At 42.1% G+C, this 17128-nt stretch overlaps 1 protein-coding gene and 1 pseudogene across 3 annotated transcripts in view; both read left to right on the top strand.

The window, feature by feature from the left end:
- PKP4 (plakophilin 4) overlaps nt 1-17128 on the top strand; it is a 215450-nt gene that overhangs the window by 36623 nt on the left and 161699 nt on the right. For all 3 annotated transcript variants that reach the window (XM_030580277.1, XM_030580276.1, XM_030580275.1), the window contains exon 2: nt 16479-16612. In XM_030580277.1, the coding sequence (XP_030436137.1) occupies nt 16484-16612 (129 nt within the window). In that variant the 5' untranslated portion in view covers nt 16479-16483. The remainder of the gene's footprint in view (nt 1-16478; nt 16613-17128) is intronic.
- LOC115659721 lies at nt 7242-7749 on the top strand (annotated as a pseudogene).

The raw sequence follows: 17128 nt of genomic DNA, 5'->3' as shown, positions 1-17128 counted from the left end.
GTTGAATGTAAAGTAAAAAAGATTTTTAAAATGTTTAAGAAGCTTCCTTTAAAATTAAATTGAACGCAGAGCCCTCTGGACCAGTGGCCAGAACCCGGGCAGTGTGAGTGCCACTGAAAATCAGCTCACGTGCCGCCTTTGGTTGCCTACCCCTGCATTAAGATAATTTAGGGATTGAAAAATCTTAGAAGAGCTAGATACATTTTATACTGATCTCAAATGCAAAGTGACATTGAGGAGGCTGTCAAGATTTGTTGTATATTCCAAAAATATGGCCAAGTCAAGCATAACCATGTTGGTTGCACAGGAAAAAATGTCCCCCTTGAGCAAAGTACTTTTAGATTTGCTTATGTTGATTAGAAAAAATTATGTACTTGTTCTTGACTATTATTCTCACTTTCTAGTTTTTACTAGACGATACTACTGCTAAATAGGTGATTGTACACATTGAATGTATTTTTGTTAGACATGATGCACCTGACATAGCAACGTCTAACAAGGGACCATGGTTTTAATGGCCGAGAGTTCAAGCCATTTGTGGTGGTGGTTGGGTTTGGACACGTAACCCTTAGCAGAGCCGGCTTTAGGCCGATTACCCCGATTCCCAGGAATCAGGCCCCGCGCCTAAGAGGGCCCCGTGCCTTAGACACTTTTTTTAAACTTACCCTGGGTCCCTGGCTGCGATCTGCTCAGGGGTCTTCCGTGGTCCCGCTCCCTTGAGCGAAGCGCAGGCTGGAGCGCGGCAATCCCCGCGGCCCCAGCTGGAGCCCCAGCTGGAGCGCGGCAAGCCCCAAGGCTACGGCTGGAGCCCTGGCTGGAGCGTGGCAAGTCCCACTCTCCCGGCTGGAGCTCTGGCTGGAGCGCGGCAAGCCCCGAGGCCCCGCTTTCCTGGCTGGAGCTCCGGGCCTTTAAATAGCCTCCAGAGCACTGGGGTAGTGAGGGGCTCCGGGGGCTATTTAAAGGGTCAGAGCTCCAGCTGCCTGCCTCTGCCACCCCGGTTCTTTAAATAGCCGCCAGAGCCCCGCCACCCCCATGCATTCCTCAGGGCTCCAGCAGCTATTTAAAAGGTCCAGGGTGGGGTAGAAGCTGGGGAGCCCCGGGCCCTTTTTAAATAGCCCCCAAAGCCCTGGGATAGCAGGGAGCTTGGGGCTATTTAAAGGGCTGGGGCTCCAGCTGCCTCTGCTGCACCCCCTGCCCTGCCCACACCAGCCCCGCTCCCCCTGCCTGCAGCCAGCTCTGCACCCCGTGCCCACAGCCAGTCCCTGTCAAACCCCCTGCTGTGTCTCCAGTCAAACCCTGCCACACACCCGTGGCCCTGCCCAAAGCCAGCCAGCCCCACACACACTGCTGCCCACACCAGCCCTGCACACCCTGCCCTGTCTCCAGCCAACCCCTGCTGCACCCCCCTGCCTGAAGCCAGCCAGTCTCGCACTCCTCTGTCTCCAGCCCTGCTAACCCCTGCTGCATCCCCCCGTGGCCCTGCCTGAAGCCAGCCCGCCCCCCACACCCCCATCTCCAACCAGCCCCACACCCCTTGCCCTGCCTGCAGCCAGACCCTAACTCCAGTCAGCCCCTGCCCTGCCTCCAGCCAGCCCCATGTCCACTTGTGCCCTGCAGTTCCCAGGGCAGTAACCCTGCACACCTGCTTCAATGAGGGGGGCAGGGAGCAGCTGGGACCCACACATGTGAAACAGCAGTCATTAATAACCAATCAACAGCATATATGATGCAATGTACATAATATAATTTTATTATATAGTTATGGAAAGTAAATAATACGTGAAAGAAATGAAAGGCTTTTTTTTTTTTAAGTCATCCGTGCCAGGGCCCTGCCGAAAATGTTCCAATTGGGGCCCCGCACTTCCTAAAGTTGGCCCTGACCCTTAGTTCCCATTATCATCAGTCCAATGGGTTGGTGAAAAACAGAATCAAAATAATTAAGTGCCTCCTGAAAAAGGCAGCACAGTCTGGCAAAACTGTTTTGCTGTAAATTCCCAACCAGCTCTGCTTACTGTCTCCTGACAATAGTTGTACTGATATCCTCAAGGGGAACCCTTAAGTCCAAGCAGTGGTGCATGAGTAATTGAGCATTGTTAGTAAGTTGATTTAAAGTATTTTAAATTCAGTATTTATGTAAATGTTGATTGATCATTGATGTTCAGTTGGGCTGGGAAAGGAAGATGTGGGGGAACTGTACTTTTCAGGGGCTTGGATATGCACTTAGCAGGCAGTTGGAACTGAGATAAGGAGCTTCATAGAGATCGGCTTCAGTGAATGTCTGAGTGATTACTGAATACTATAACAAGTGCATGTGAACTGTGGAATTACCTGAAATTAATCAAGAGAAGCCATTTTGTGGATTGTGAAGTAAAAGTTCTAAAGAGCAGATTATCTGTGTGGTAATAGGGAAAACTACAATATTGCATACTAGTTCTTCTGAAACAAGTCTTCAGAATCTGCAAGATATGTCTGTGTTCATTCTGCAAGTTGTACAAATGTAACATGAACCTCTTATTAGCAAGCCAAAAAAAAAAAGGTAAAACATCTCCAATGAGGCCTCCTGAGGCGTGAAAATAGTCTTTGTGTAAATAGAATAAAAGAATTCTTCATTAGGGAGTTTAATGTTCAAGGGACAAATCTTTCATAAAACATGTATATTGAAAGAGAAATTCAAGAAAAAGTCCAGGATGTTCATTTTTGTTGTTGGAGATGTTAATGCTTTCTACCAGAAAGAAGAATTGCCTCATAAGATTTTTAACTTTTTGCTAGACCTGACATGCAATGCTAACTAGTACAAAGTTATTCTAGTCCCAGCTCCTTATCCAAGATCAGCAGTCTGCAGATATCAGTTACGTTTTCTGGGATGTTCACGTGTTCTTGTAACCAGGCATGTCCAGTTGGGTTAGTGTAAAAATGAGTTATTTGAAGATGACAAGCCTTTCACTTAAACCTTTCCTTTAAATAGGAATTATGCCTTTTTCTGGAATAAGAAAAGCAAGACCAGCACACCTTTCATCAAAAGCTGAATCTTTAAAAGAAAAACTAAATAAATAGCTATGTAATTATCTAATAGGTAAGAATTATTATGAGTATACTATCAAAACAGTTTGTCAAGATCTCTGTAGAAATTGAGAGGAAAGACATTCAAACCACAGGGATCTAAGGTTCACTTGATTCCAGCTGTATGGATTAGTTACTAGTGCTGGGAGGCTGGAGCTCCAAAATAGACTGCTCTAGTCTGTTGCTGAGGGAAACTAGAGTTAGATGTGGTAAAGTGGCTGGCTTACCTAAGCCATTTTTTGCACATTCAGTCAAACAAGACACAAATATACAAATTTAGAATCCTCTTGCTACTCTGACAATGTAGTTAACAAATTTCAGTTACTTGGATTTGAGGGATTTGTGAGAGGACTTCTACACTTGTAAATTTTTACTAGTGGTGAACAGTCATTAATAAGCTATTTTCTTAAACTTGTAAGATTTTTGGAGCCAGGACTGTCATTTTAATATACCTCTTGCCAAGCTTAATGGGACCTCAGCTTGTTTGAGATCTCATCTAGGCATTTCTTCAGTAACAATGTTTTAGTAATAATTGGTGAACTGGATCTGCAGCACGGGAGTCTGAAATTTCTCTGTCTGCGTGTAATACAGACTTTAGAATAGTAGTGGGCAACCTGTGGCCCATCAGGTTAATCTTCCAGCGGGCCGTGAGACAATGTTTACATTCACCGTCCGCAGACACGCGTACTCACAGCTCCCAATGGCCGGGGTTCACCATTCCCATCCTATGGGAGCTGTGGGAAGTGGCGATGGCCACAGGAACATGCTGGCCGCCACTTCCCATGCCTGCAGACGGTCAGTGTACATGCTGTCTTGCGGCCCTCCAGTGAATTACCCTGATGGGCTGCAGGTTGCCCACCACTGCTTTAGAATATCTCCATTTGCTGTAAAAAAGACAAGGCTAATCTGTCAATGATGTCCAGGCCACTGAACACCTGTGCTTGAGAGAGATTTTTCTTTTAGGATTGTAGGATAGATTTCAAGTAGATCTGGATGTAGTTCATATCTCATTCTCATAACTTCCTGTTTACCTTCATTATTTCATCTTCTTCTGGCATGTCTTAGTCACTTTGTGAAAGATAATGCAAATAGAGTACTGGAATACCATTTGTTTAGTAATGTATAACTTTCTTATCAATACATTCTTACGTGACATCTCATTTCTCATCTGGTTGAAATTTATTATAATCTGTTCTGAACTCGAGTTTTTCCCCTATTATTTTAATATTTAGTCTTTGGGATTTTTTTTTTCATTTTGACACTTCATACTTTGCATAATCCTGTTGTCTCATAACTGTGACAGGGTATGATTTTTTTATTATTATTTTATTTTTGTTCTGCACTTTGTATGCTGTTAAATTTTTTTTTAACGTAGAAGACATACGATAAGATTTATCTATGTTGCAAAGTCAAGCTCTTGAAAGTTTAAAAAATGCCAAATTTAAGATTGGCCCCTACAACCTTTGTTTTGACATCTTGTGTCCAACATTTACACTGAATGAGATGGATCTTGTGGAAAAACTAGTATGTGATCATATAATTTTAAAACGATAACATAATGTGTAAGCACAAGGGGGCTGAATTAAGGTTGCATGGGCAACCATAAATTTCGCTCTTCCTGTTTTTCAAGTGGGGCTGGCTGGAGAGCTAATTGTTGTTTAAAAAAAAAATTGAGGTTGACTTCTTTTTTTTCTTCTATGCTGGAACAAAAACTAGACCTCTTGAAATTAGGTGGTTAGGGCAGTTACCTGACTAACCGCCAGACTGTGGAGTTAGTCTCTCTGTGATCCAATGGATTCTTAATCCTTATACAAAGTGGAAAAGCTACAGTAGAGTGGGAAGGAGAGGGAGAGAGAGAGTGACTCTATAGCCACGTGATTATGACGCTCACTTGGGACATTGGAGATATGGGTTCATGTTCCTGTTCTGCTTCATTTGGAGCAGGAACTTGCATCTGGGCCTCATACATCCCAGTTGAGTGCCCTAACCACTGGGCTCTTGAGCAGGTATACAGGGAGTGTCTCTCTCATTTTGTCCCGAAATTCCATCCTGGGCCTGCAATACCTTCCCAACAGAAGCTTTGTTCTAGAAAAGGTTTGTCTTGATGAACTGGCATTTTCCAGTAAAAAATAACTGTCAAAAAATTCCTGACCAGCTCTACTTTAAAGTGCTTGACTTTGCAACCTAAATAACATTTGTATAGATTCCCTAGCCTTTTTAAAGGAAAAGGGCAAAAACCAAATGCTGTTTGTTACAACTGTAACAACCCCCTCTGTCATGCATCATCAGGGTTTAAACCTTGAATCTTCAGCATTGCAGCACTGACTGCCATCACTTGAGCTACAGGAGCTAAATTAGGTGACAGCAGAAAAAGGCTCTTATCTCAAAGAGGGAGAGATGGGCCTTCGGAACCATGTGACGGGTTTTGTGACTGGATAGAAATTCCAGTCTGGCTTTTCCCCCCTTAATTCATAGAACTGGAGGATTCCTACCCAATGTGGTGTCCCGAGGTGGGGGAATGTAGGCTGCTGGGGATGTGTGTATTTCCAGAGTTGTATTTGTGGGGTGCCTGGCCTGGCTTTTTCAGCTTTTTAGAAGTTTGTTTTCAGTTATTTTGGCAGGTTGCCAACATTTTCATAAGGAATGCAAGAAACAGAAAGGAAATGGTGATTTCTTTTTTCAAGAATTTATCTCAGGCAGACTTGAATGTAATTTCATGGGGCAAGTGAAAGATACATCTCAAGCTCTAGGACATTGTTCCTGTTGAACATCAAAGGCCTGCTGCAAACTTAAGTGTTTAAAAATTCTCAAAATAGTTGCAAGAATATTCTGTAATGGAGAGTGTTGGGCCCACCTAAATAGAGGCATCACTACTGGCTCCTCCTACAGTAAGTACTATCCCAGAGTTTGAAAATGACGAAGAGTTAATCTTTAACTTGGGTTTAAAACAAAAAAAAGGCAAGTTGATCAATGTAAAGCTGCCCTTTAAAGGAGAAGAGGATATGTGATGCAGAAAAGAAGGTGTGGTGAAGAGCAGAGGGAGAAGAGGAAATGCATAGCTAAGTGAAACAATTGGCCAGATCAGTTGGGTAGGGCATATCTGCACATAAATCTTCCTGCGGGTTTTGTGTACCCATGTTAAGTGATCCACAACAAATTTTGCATGAGACGAGCATATGCACCAAGCTGATATCCTGCAACTAAGGTAGTTCTGCCTCATATCATTGCTACCACATAACACAATGATGTTTTGAAAAAAGGCACTCAGCATTCTGGTCAGACCTTGTGATGCATTTCTCCACTTCTATGCTGTATGCATTCTGAAATCTATTCTATTCCACTGCCACATTGTGGGATAGCTGCAGGATTCCTTAGAGATCTCTGCCAAGCTTGTGCGAGAGTTGCAACAGCAGACCACTTACATGAGAATTCCCCTTAGTGTGCAGAAGTGCATGACTGTTGCTGTCTGGAAGCTTGCCGCACCTGATGCTACTGCTTAGTAGCTAACCATTTGAGAGTTGGTAAATCAACTGTCAGAGCTGTTGTGGAGGTGTATGGTGCTAGCAATAAGGTAATTTTCCCCTCCACTACAAAAAGAATAGGAGTACTTGCGGCACCTTAGAGACTAACAAATTTATTTATTTGTTTGTTTATTTTTAAGTCTCTACGGTGCCACAAGTACTCCTATTCTTTTTGCTGATATAGACTAACACAGCTACTACTCTGAATCCCTCCACTACAGTGATTCTTCCCTTGCCCTGCAACCTCAAATCTTAAGACTGGGCAATGCACAGAAGGTTATTAATGGATTTGCAGGCTTGAGATTATATAGGACCATTGATGGGACTCTTGCCTGTTCTTTAACCACCCACCCCTACCAGGCCTCAGAATTCCATCAGTTGGAAGGGGTATTTTTCTAATATTAATGTGGGGTGGTCTGGAAAAGTCCATAACACCAGGATCTTCAAAAACCTGGACTGTCTTCTGCAATGCAAAAAGTGGTCTTTATGAATAGTGTTTAAATTATATGCTGAGTAGTTGCAGAGTTACTCTGATGGTGTATTTGGAAGACTGAAAAGTAGATGCAGGATCCTGATGTGGAGACTTAGAAATGTCTTCTTCATATGATAGCTGTTTGCTGTGTTATGCTCAGCCTTTGAGAGCAAGGGAAAGAGCCTTGCAAAGAACACTCATGAGACAGCTCAAGCTATCAAGGGCATGCATATCCGGAAAGCCACTAAATACTTAAAGGATGTGACCCTAAAAAAGCAGTGTGTTCCCTTCCATCGTTACAAGGGTGGAGTTGGCAGATGTGCTCAGGCCAAGCAGTGGGGCTGGACATAGGGACGTTGGCCTAAAAAGAGTGCAGAGTTCCTACTGCACATGCTCAAAAATGCTGAGAGTAATGCTGAACTCAAGGGTCTTGATGTGGATTCTTTGGTAACTGAGCACATCCAGGTCAACAAGGCCCCCAAAATGCGCAGGCGTACCTACAGAGCTCATGGTCGTATCAACCCCTACATGAGCTCCCCCTGTCATATTGAGATGATCCTCACTAAGAAGGAGCAGATTGTTCCAAAGCCAGAAGAGGAAGTTGCTCAGAAGAAAAAGATCTCTCAAAAGAAGCTGAAGAAGCAAAAACTTATGGCTCGGGAGTAAATCTGATATAAGATGTACATAAATAAAAAAAGAAAATGGAAAAAAAAATCGATGACAGCAGGAAATGGGTCAATTTGGTGAAAACGTTCAACAGCCATGTTAGAAGCTGCTACAAAATGATGCACAGTGAGGAATGTATTGTACCCATACTTCAAGTCCAGGTGCCACTTACAAAAGTACATACACTCTTTCCATAAGATATTTGTCAGCATTACTGAATGTGTCTTGTGTACGTGTACTAATACAATGACTGAATCATGACTGATGTGTGTGTTACATTTATTTTTGAGTTTTTAGTGCCTGTAATTTTGTGTGGTTTCTTTTTTGTTTGTTTGAGTACGTGTGGCTGTTGCGACCATGATGCTGTACTTTTCAATGAATTGTGCAAGATTTGGAACCATGGGTGTAAACACACATTTTAACTACTTCATTAACAAAGAATACACCAAGGTGAACAGTGTAAGCTTTTAAAAAAAACTATAAAGAATTCATAAAGCTGTGCAAAGGTAGAATGTTTCAAGGCCATGTGATCCAAGATGCTTGTTTTTGTCCCATCATCCCTAGCAGCTGTGTCTGTGAGGTGCTAACCCATTTCCCTTATCAGTCTCTCTCTCTCTTCCCCCTCCCTCCCCCATGCTGGTGCTATGGAGAAAAAGAACAAGTTATTGTTTGAATTGTAGTCTCCATGCCAAAACTGATAAAATATTGCTTTCTTTAATTTTGGAATTCCATTCCTTTTGGTTCTTCCCAGTCTTGAGTGACCTCGGAGATGGTAAGACATTTACAACATTTTCCTCCTTTTTAGGAGCCCCCAGCTCTTTGGTGTGAGGGCAGGGAGGAGTTTGGTCTGCAAACTTGAGGGATGGGGTACTAAATCCTAGATGGGCTGTGAGTTACTGGGGAGAAGGTGGTAGCTAACTAAAAAGAGAGCAGCAGCAGCAGCAGCAGCAGCAGGCTAGTAAATTGCATGTGAACTTCTGTGGTCTGTCCATACTTTGGAGGATGTTAACCTGAACCATGTCCCCAAAAGACAGAGTACTCTCTTCAAAAACTCCATTGAGCAAAATGGGAAGATGTGCTGTGATGCTGTTTCCTAGGATGGTTCCTCCCACAGCTGGTGCAGGAGTGGAAGGGAACCACACGGTACATGGGTAGTGCCAAGAGAGCTGTTTTGCTGTGCAACCTCGTTGCCGAGTTAGAGCACTATTTGTGCCTTTTCTCATATTTAATTCCGTGGATAACCATAAAGTGCACGGCAAAATAAATAACATTCTTCAGTAACTCAAAGCGTGGCAACATTCTTTAGGAAATATCTGTGCAGCATGATTTGGCAATTCAACTTACAGTGACTCATGTTTGCTCAAAGGTAAGTGCATTAATGACACTGTGAGCCAGAAACATGATTTTTTTTTTTTTGCTTTTTCTTGTCTGAATTTACTGCTAGAGTAAAAGAGCCTTTCTTCAAATAGTTTTCCATGTGGTGCTGCCATTATGCTAGAGGGAAGAGGATGATAACCGTGCAGATGAGAGAACAATAAGCACCATGCTGGGGAATGTGGTGGGGAGAGCAGTACACAGCAAATTGAAGTAGTCTTTCCATGTTTGCATATTTATAAAAACAAAGGTATGGAGAGTTTGTACAGTCTCTGCTGCAGCCATCATTTTGAGTAGTGGGTGGGTGTGGGAGTGGTGTTAAAAGCCTATGAGAGAGAGAGAGAGAGAGAGAGAGAGAGAGAGAAAGAGACATTAGCCCAATATGGTGGCACCCTTAGGTGCCTGAAACTAAGTTGTTCCATTTCTCCCCCCCCGCCCCCATACAGTTCTATTTTATAATATAATTCCATACTTACTGGAATTGGTCCCTTCCAAAGTATGGGGATCTGCCCATGGCCAGTTGGTTCTGTGGCTTTAATTTGGAGTACCCCTGGATCTCCCAGCTGTATACCCTGGGGTTCACTGGTTAAACAAAATCCTTCTTTGGAGGATCAGATCAATCAGGGAATCCATAGCACATTGAGTGGTGTGATCTCTAGCAAGCAGATGGTCCAGCTCCTTGTAGTATAACCAAGCTGTGATAGCTGTCCCAGATATCCTATGATACTTAGCTTCGGCTGGAATGTAGGATTGCTCCTTTTCCTTACTGCAGCACTGGAGAGTATCCTATTTGTGTCCCGTATCCTGCATTTTTCATGATAGTTCCTTGTACACCTATTCTTTCCTGCCATTCAGAAGTGCTTGATAAAGCTCCTCTCCCCAAAAGGAAGTTAAGTTCTGCATCTCAGCACTGGACCATAGTGAAGAATGAGGTATGAGGAATGACTGCTCAATAATCAGCAATATGACTTGAATTCTACAGTAGCTAGAATTGCAAAAGACCTCAGAACCTGGTTGTGTGCCACCATTTAAACAGATATGTGAAGTCTGGTCACGATGATGCCTGGGACAGTGGGAGGCACACAGGTAAACAGACCTGATCACTCTCCTAGCCAGTAAAGCAGTATGGGACTTGGCCAATGGGCAACTGTTCATTTCGGGATGGGTATGCATCCACATCTACTTTACTGAACATAAACTTATCCCAAAGTTACTTCTGTTGATGATTCACAAATTTTGCAAGCTTCTTTTCACTAGAGATGCAGTTTTGGAACAGCAGAAAGCTGAGTTACAATAATATTAAATATATAATATTGTTTAGACAGCATGGTCTGAGATATAGTCAGCATATTGCTAATACCCAAGCCTGTAGTATCTTATCTTTGTGCTGCTGAGTCAGTCTGCATGATCTCATTTTCTGGTCAAAGCTTACAGACTGTGAGATGGTTAGTCTTCGATAGGACTGCAGAATTAAATATGTTCTGGGGAAGAGGAATCATTAAACAATGGTTCTGTTCTGTGGTGGCTTTATTTCATGTTGAAGACTGCCTTAGCCACAAGTATAAAAGGTGGGCAACTAGAGCTCAGTTTTAATGGAAGTCGAACCTGGAAGTACAAATTTTTTGCAGCAATCAGGATTGGTATTTTTAATCTTTTTAATATGTGCAAGGATAAGTACACGGAAAGGATTTCAGTAACGCCTGCCCTTGTGACTCCCTCAAAGCTTTCCTATGAAATGTGCTTCTTTCAGAAGGTCAGTAAAACTAGCACAGCCCACCTACTGCATGGAAATGATAGCAAGTTGACTGAGTATTAGTAAATCTAATTACCAAATTGGTTATATGCCATAATATATAGCTATTATCAATAAAGTGGGAATGAAGACTTTTGTGTATATGTGTAGGGAGAAGAGCATCTTTTTCTGTTTGGTCTGGATTTCATTTGATTTGCTTTGGCAAATTACCTTAGCTGCTAATTTGGTACTTTGCTTTTATTTATGTTTTTAAAATGCCTAGATGACTTTGGACATATGGCATCAGTATTATTATTATTAAAACCACACAATCGCATGTGTTATATAATCTTCTTCAGTTATTCATTTAACCCACTGATATAGACAACCCAGGTAAGTACTTTGTTTTGAAAGGTTGCCAGAGGAGGGCAGTGGCACTACGATTCACAATCTCTTAGTTGGGTCAATCATATCCCGCTTAATGTGCAGATAGTGCTGAATGAATAATTACTAATGCATTTTTACTGACTCTTCACTTCTACTGTGGATCTCATGATATCAGATGTTTTACTTAAAGACCGAGCTCCTGGAAACAAGTGATTAATTTCCATTTAAAAAAAAAAATTCTTGTCCTCGTGGCAGAGTGGATAAAAATCAGTGATTTTTAAAGAAAAAAAATCAGTTTTTTATTTAAATCGGATTTTTTTATTAAAATTCGATTTTTTGAGAATATGCTTTTTAAGGAAAAAACCTATCTAAAGATAGATACATTATAGCTCAAAGATATCTCATCGTGGAATTTATATAGGGATTATAAATTCTAATTCTCTAGTATGAGACAATATAGTCATCTGATGTTTAGGAAAGGTTTTGTAAATGAGTTCCAGTAGTTCATGGATTAAGGACCCAATGTTATGGGGTTCCACAGGTTTCTGTATAGATTATTTAGGTTAATCGTTCTAGCTACCCAATGGGACTTAGTGCTCAGTCTAGAAGATACCATCAGAGATGCTTAGTTTTGCAGTTCTTAAACTGTGGATTTGTGTTTCCAGAGGTAATATGCTTGTTAACAGAAAAAATGTTTTTTTTAAAATAACAGATCTCAGCTCTATTGCACCTCTGCAAATTTGTGTACATGGAGTCAATCCCTGACCTCTCTCTAAAAGTGCAGTTTCCAAAAGTTCAATGAATAGAAGATTATTGGGGGTGGAATAGATCTGGACAAGGAGAAGAAGTCTGGAGATAAATGTGAGAAGCAAGGGACATATGCTTGTTTTGTTAAACTGTTATGTTTGCTTTGAAGAAAAAAATCCAGAATATATAATGTTGTTGTTTTGTTAAATAAAACAATTTAAATGTATGTTTGGTGATGTTCTCCTCCTAATACACCATGGCAAGAAAATCCTCAAAATGTTAATGATTAACCTGTTGAATTGGGGATAGTTCACTTCCCAATGACTTCATAAATATCTGCTTCAGTTACCTTTTGGTAAAAAAAAATCCATTCATTTTCTGATATAGCTGTATGTAGAGAGGTGGTGTGGCTCCCCTCCAACCCAGAGGAGGAAGAACTCAGCCGGAGGCCAGAGTGGGCAGAGCTAAAGAGGATTTTTTTACCAACTGAAGCAGATATTTATGAAGTCATTGGGAAGTGAACTATCCCCAATTCAACAGGCGCCGACCCGGAACTATAAAGGCCGGTCCTCAAAGCTCAATCAGGCCCCAGCAGCCGAGTGAGCAGACATCCCTCAGGGAGTTCGAGACTGGGAACTTCCTGCGACCCAGGGCAGCTGCCCAAACTGGCCTGAGCTCCCCCGCGCCTGCTACCCGGAGGAGCTGCCAGAGCTACCCTGGCCTGACTAACTGGAGGAGTTGCCAGACCTAACACCCAGCTGCGACAAGCCCATGCTCCTGGACCCTGCAGAGGCCAACATCAGGACCCAGGTAGGGCCCAAGGGAGAGTACGGAAGTAGCCCGGGGGCAGCCGACCCCAGTCTGGCTGCAGCCTTACCAGAGCCAATGTCAGATTGTTAGCCGCTGCTAGGGCCCCAGGCTGGGATGCAGTGGAGTGGGAGGGCCTGTGTCCCCCCTGCCACCCATCCTGGGGTGGCAGACTCCCCCTCTCCCTGGCCTGAGGAGGCCGAAGCCAGTTATTGTTGCTCAGCCCTGCCCAAGGTCCCGAGCTCCCTGACTCAGTGTTTGCTGCCCCGCCCTGACCTAGAGCCAGGCTCATAGTGGGTATTACGGCTCAGCCCTGCTGAAGGATCTGAGCCCCTTGCCCCCACAGGGCAGGCGATTGCCACGAGGACTGCCGGGCAATTTTCCGGACCCACTGGTGTGTAGTGAGCCGGTGTGGCTCCCCTCCTCCCCCTGGAGAGGGTCAAGCCCCGGCTCCACTCATGTACACTGTAAAAACTAATCTGAAAAGTTTTCAAAATCATCGTTTAAAAATGTATAGTGTGTACCTTCTAAAAAAGAAACCTGCATCTATCTCTGAGTTGTGAAGAATATGTATTAAGTTTATAACAAGCTACAAGAATGCACTTTTATGTAGAAAACCATGATTAAATCAAATCTTCCGACTAGTGATTTAAATCAGATCTGCCCTGCCTCATGGTCACAGAGAAAAGTTTACACATATGACCAAATTGTAACCTATGATGGGGTGTAAAAACCACACAGTGAGCAACAAGGGCTTAAGGGCTCATTTTGGGCTCAGCCAGCTCCGTTGCGCCAAACCTGCCCCAAATGCTTCATTGCTGGAGGAATTAAAAGGCAGCGAATTAGCTCAGTTGGCAAGCAGTCCTGAAGGTGAACACACCTGCAGCTTGCAGCTCCAGCAGAGCAGAGTGAAACCTAAAGGTTCTGATGCAGCTGCCCAAAGGGGCCTCTCTGTGAGGAAAGGGAGGACACTTTGCAGAGACAAGCAGAGAGGGAAGTATTTTGTGGCCCTGGACAGTGGCGATTCCATCTTGCTTCCTTGGGATTTGGATTTTCCCATCAGGCAAAGGCCTTGGACTGAGGTGACCCCAGGGAGGAGAGATGAGAGGAAGAGGCCCAGGGAGGACAGCCTTAAATAGTCTTGGTTGCCAGGTAACTGGTAGCTAAAAAAAGGGCCCTGCGTCAGAGACTGGCAGATTGGGAGGGCCCGGGTTCCCTTCCCCCCAGAACCGCCTTGGCAGTCTAGGGTTGTGGCTGTGACCACTAGGCCACGCTTCCCAACCAGACCCTGAGTGGAGACCATTACATACCCCAAAAATCTCAAAATCCAGAAGGCAAATAGTAAGAACCCAACATTTGACTAAAAAATATGATTTAAAAAAAAAAACCCTTGTGTTTCTTTGAGTTTGACTCATGACTTTTTAACAACTGATGTTGGCAATACTGGGAATCACTATGCTGGTGACTGTCACACGGTGTCAGTGGGAACTGAAACACTATATCAGTATTCCCTTTTTTCTGTACTGCTACTTTCAGGGGGAAAAAATGAATACAATAAAAATAGTGCAACAACAAATGTTCTTCTTTAATCTGATTACTAAACACTTCGGTCTACACTAATTCACTTCATGCAACAATCCCTTCTTTGTTTCTTACTGCCAAAGAATATAATACTGAAATAAAATATAGTATATATATGTAACTTGTTTTTTCCCAGTCATCTCATCTTCATTTCAACTTCTGATGTTACTTCAGTTTTGGTGGGTTACTTTATCATTGCTGTAAATGCCGTTAATTTCTGTTTTTACTTTTAAACAACCCAGATTATTTTAGTCAGTTTCTGCATGGTTTTACTTAAAGACTTTTAGAACTTTAACTTCTGTGACAGTTGCTACATACAATATTAAAGACCATCATGTACTAATGTTTCTGACTTCTTTAACCTCTTTCTAAACTTGTAAAGATAAACCAAACTTCTTTTTCACCAGAAGCAGATCAGTATCATATAAAAAGTTTTAAAGTCTTTGCTTTTACATTTCTATTTTCCACACCTTTCTCCTCTAATTTCTCTTAATTATTTTAATTTCTTTAAGGCTTTTTTGAAATATCACAGAATCTAGCTCTCACATTTGTGAAAGTTCATCTTGGACAAGATACTCTTCTGCCCTACAGTTGGCAGCCAAGTATAAGGAATGCATAAAATTTAAGAGGATGCATTTAGGAATAGTTATTTAAAAGTGAAAAATGGTTCCTTCAAAAGTGCAAATTCTACAAGGATTACAAAGTGAAGTTAAAAACCACATTCAGGATCTATATCTGTCCAGTTAAAACTAACCTTTCACAAGAATTAACTTACATATTAACTAAAATGCTCCTCTTAAAGAAAAAAAACTTTTGAGGGTTTTACAGGAAAAGTACGCTTCTTGTACACGCTTGCCATTTCTTATACCTTACTTAAACAGTCTTGCCTAGACAATCCTTTTTCCTTTAAGCAGAAGTTAAAGTGAATCAGCATATAATTCACAGGCAGGAGAGAGATGATGTGATTAAAAACTGACCAGGAATTTAGGAATAGTGTGATCAGTGCCTGGCACTGCCGCAAGTTTGCTATGAAGCCCAAGTTTTGTCCTCTGTAAAAATCAAGATGAAGATATTTATCTACTTTTATATAGAGTGATTGATTGTTGAGGTTTAATTCATTAAATGTTTTTGTAAAGCATTCTGAGAGCCTAGACTGGAAGGAGCTATAAGAGTGCAGAGTATTAATACTACTATGCATAAAGCTTGGTTTGCTCTGGAAAAGCATTCAGTAAGTTAATTCTCATTTTTGTTTTGTCTTGCTTGTGAAGGAAGATGGGAGCACTATATGCAGATAGCACAGCAATATGTATTGAATATTTAGAACATTTACTTATAAAAGTTGGTTTGTTGAAAGATATGTCTCCTGTACATGTACCATTTTATGATGCGTTACTGGATGCTAACTTCGGTACTGTTCGTATTGTTTAGTTAAAGTTAATCAAACAGATAATTCTCATTCCTTAATAGCATCTTTTTTGTCTTCAGCCTTTTAGACCATACCGTTTCGTTGATCATGAGGCTTAGAATTTTTGAGTTCCAATCCAGCTATCGCACCATCTGCCTCACTGTGTACAGGGCTTGGGCAATTCACTTTATCTGTCTGAGTTTCCCTTTCTGCAAAATGGGTGCATTAATTATTCATAATAATTAAAGAGTCCTGTGTGTAGCGCTTTGTAGATGTAAAATACTCTTGGAACAAGCTGCTTTTTATTATTATTCAGTGTTGAAAAGTGCAAGTTTGATTACATTTCTGATAGTCCTATACTTTTTTTGATGTTCACATCAGCTGTTCTGCATTTATTTGCTAATAAAAATTGCTTGCATTGGCTCTCTCTGCTTGGTACCATAAAGCAGTATTTTTCGAAACATTTTAAAGCACTTTTTAAAGCTCTTTGTGTGAAATGTTTTCTTTGTGACCTAACATCATTCCAGTTTAAAATTGGTAGAGAAGCACAGTGTTGATAGCAATACATGCAGATAGTAAGAATGTGAAAAATTCTCTAGATTTTTCATGTTAAATCTTTGCCAAAAAGTCTGAAAAAGCCTACAGAAGTAAAATCTATTCCAGAAGACTTGCATTTACTTAAACATCACCGGCTGAAAATATTAACTAGTTAATGTTTGGTTGTAGGCAATATGCCAGCTCCTGAGCAGACGCCATTGGTGGAGGAAGGTCTGCAGCAGACCACACAGGAAATCTCCAGAGGTCTGGGCATGGAGCCAGAGACTACTGCCACTACCATTCTAGCTTCTGTAAAAGAACAGGTATTTTTATTTTCTTCTGTATCAGTTCAGAAGTATAGTATGCTTTTCGGAATTAAGCATGTTCTACTCTTCGTATGTTTTGTTTCCTTGACCCATTCCAACTCAAGAATTTCTAAAAGGTGTTTCCTTTCCTGCTCCTGGGGGACTTCCGCTCCACTGCATGCACACAATTCATGTCCCCCATGGATTTTTTCTCTCTGCAGAATAATACATTCTGCTAGAGAGGCATTACAATTACTCCATTTGCCCTCCAGGGGCTGTTGTGGTGCTAGAAGAGAGGACAGCTGGCTCACAAGCCAGAGCAGCCAGCCACAGAGAGAGCGCAGAGGCTGCTTTTCTCACGGCAATATGCCTGCAGAGCCAGGTGAGGGGAGGACGGACAGAGCTGGCCACATGGGATTTCTGGGAGGTCACATAGACTGGTGTTCAAAAGGTCTAGTGGCGAGTACAGACTGGGGAAGAGGCACAGGAGCTAGTGCAGTGACAGCATTGAGCCAGATGCTGAATAGAAGTGAA

Source organism: Gopherus evgoodei, chromosome 11 (assembly GCF_007399415.2).
Source record: "Gopherus evgoodei ecotype Sinaloan lineage chromosome 11, rGopEvg1_v1.p, whole genome shotgun sequence".
Classification (NCBI taxonomy): Eukaryota; Metazoa; Chordata; order Testudines; family Testudinidae; genus Gopherus; species Gopherus evgoodei.
Note: the sequence above shows the minus strand (reverse complement) of the source record. Positions and strands in the feature narration are given on the sequence as shown.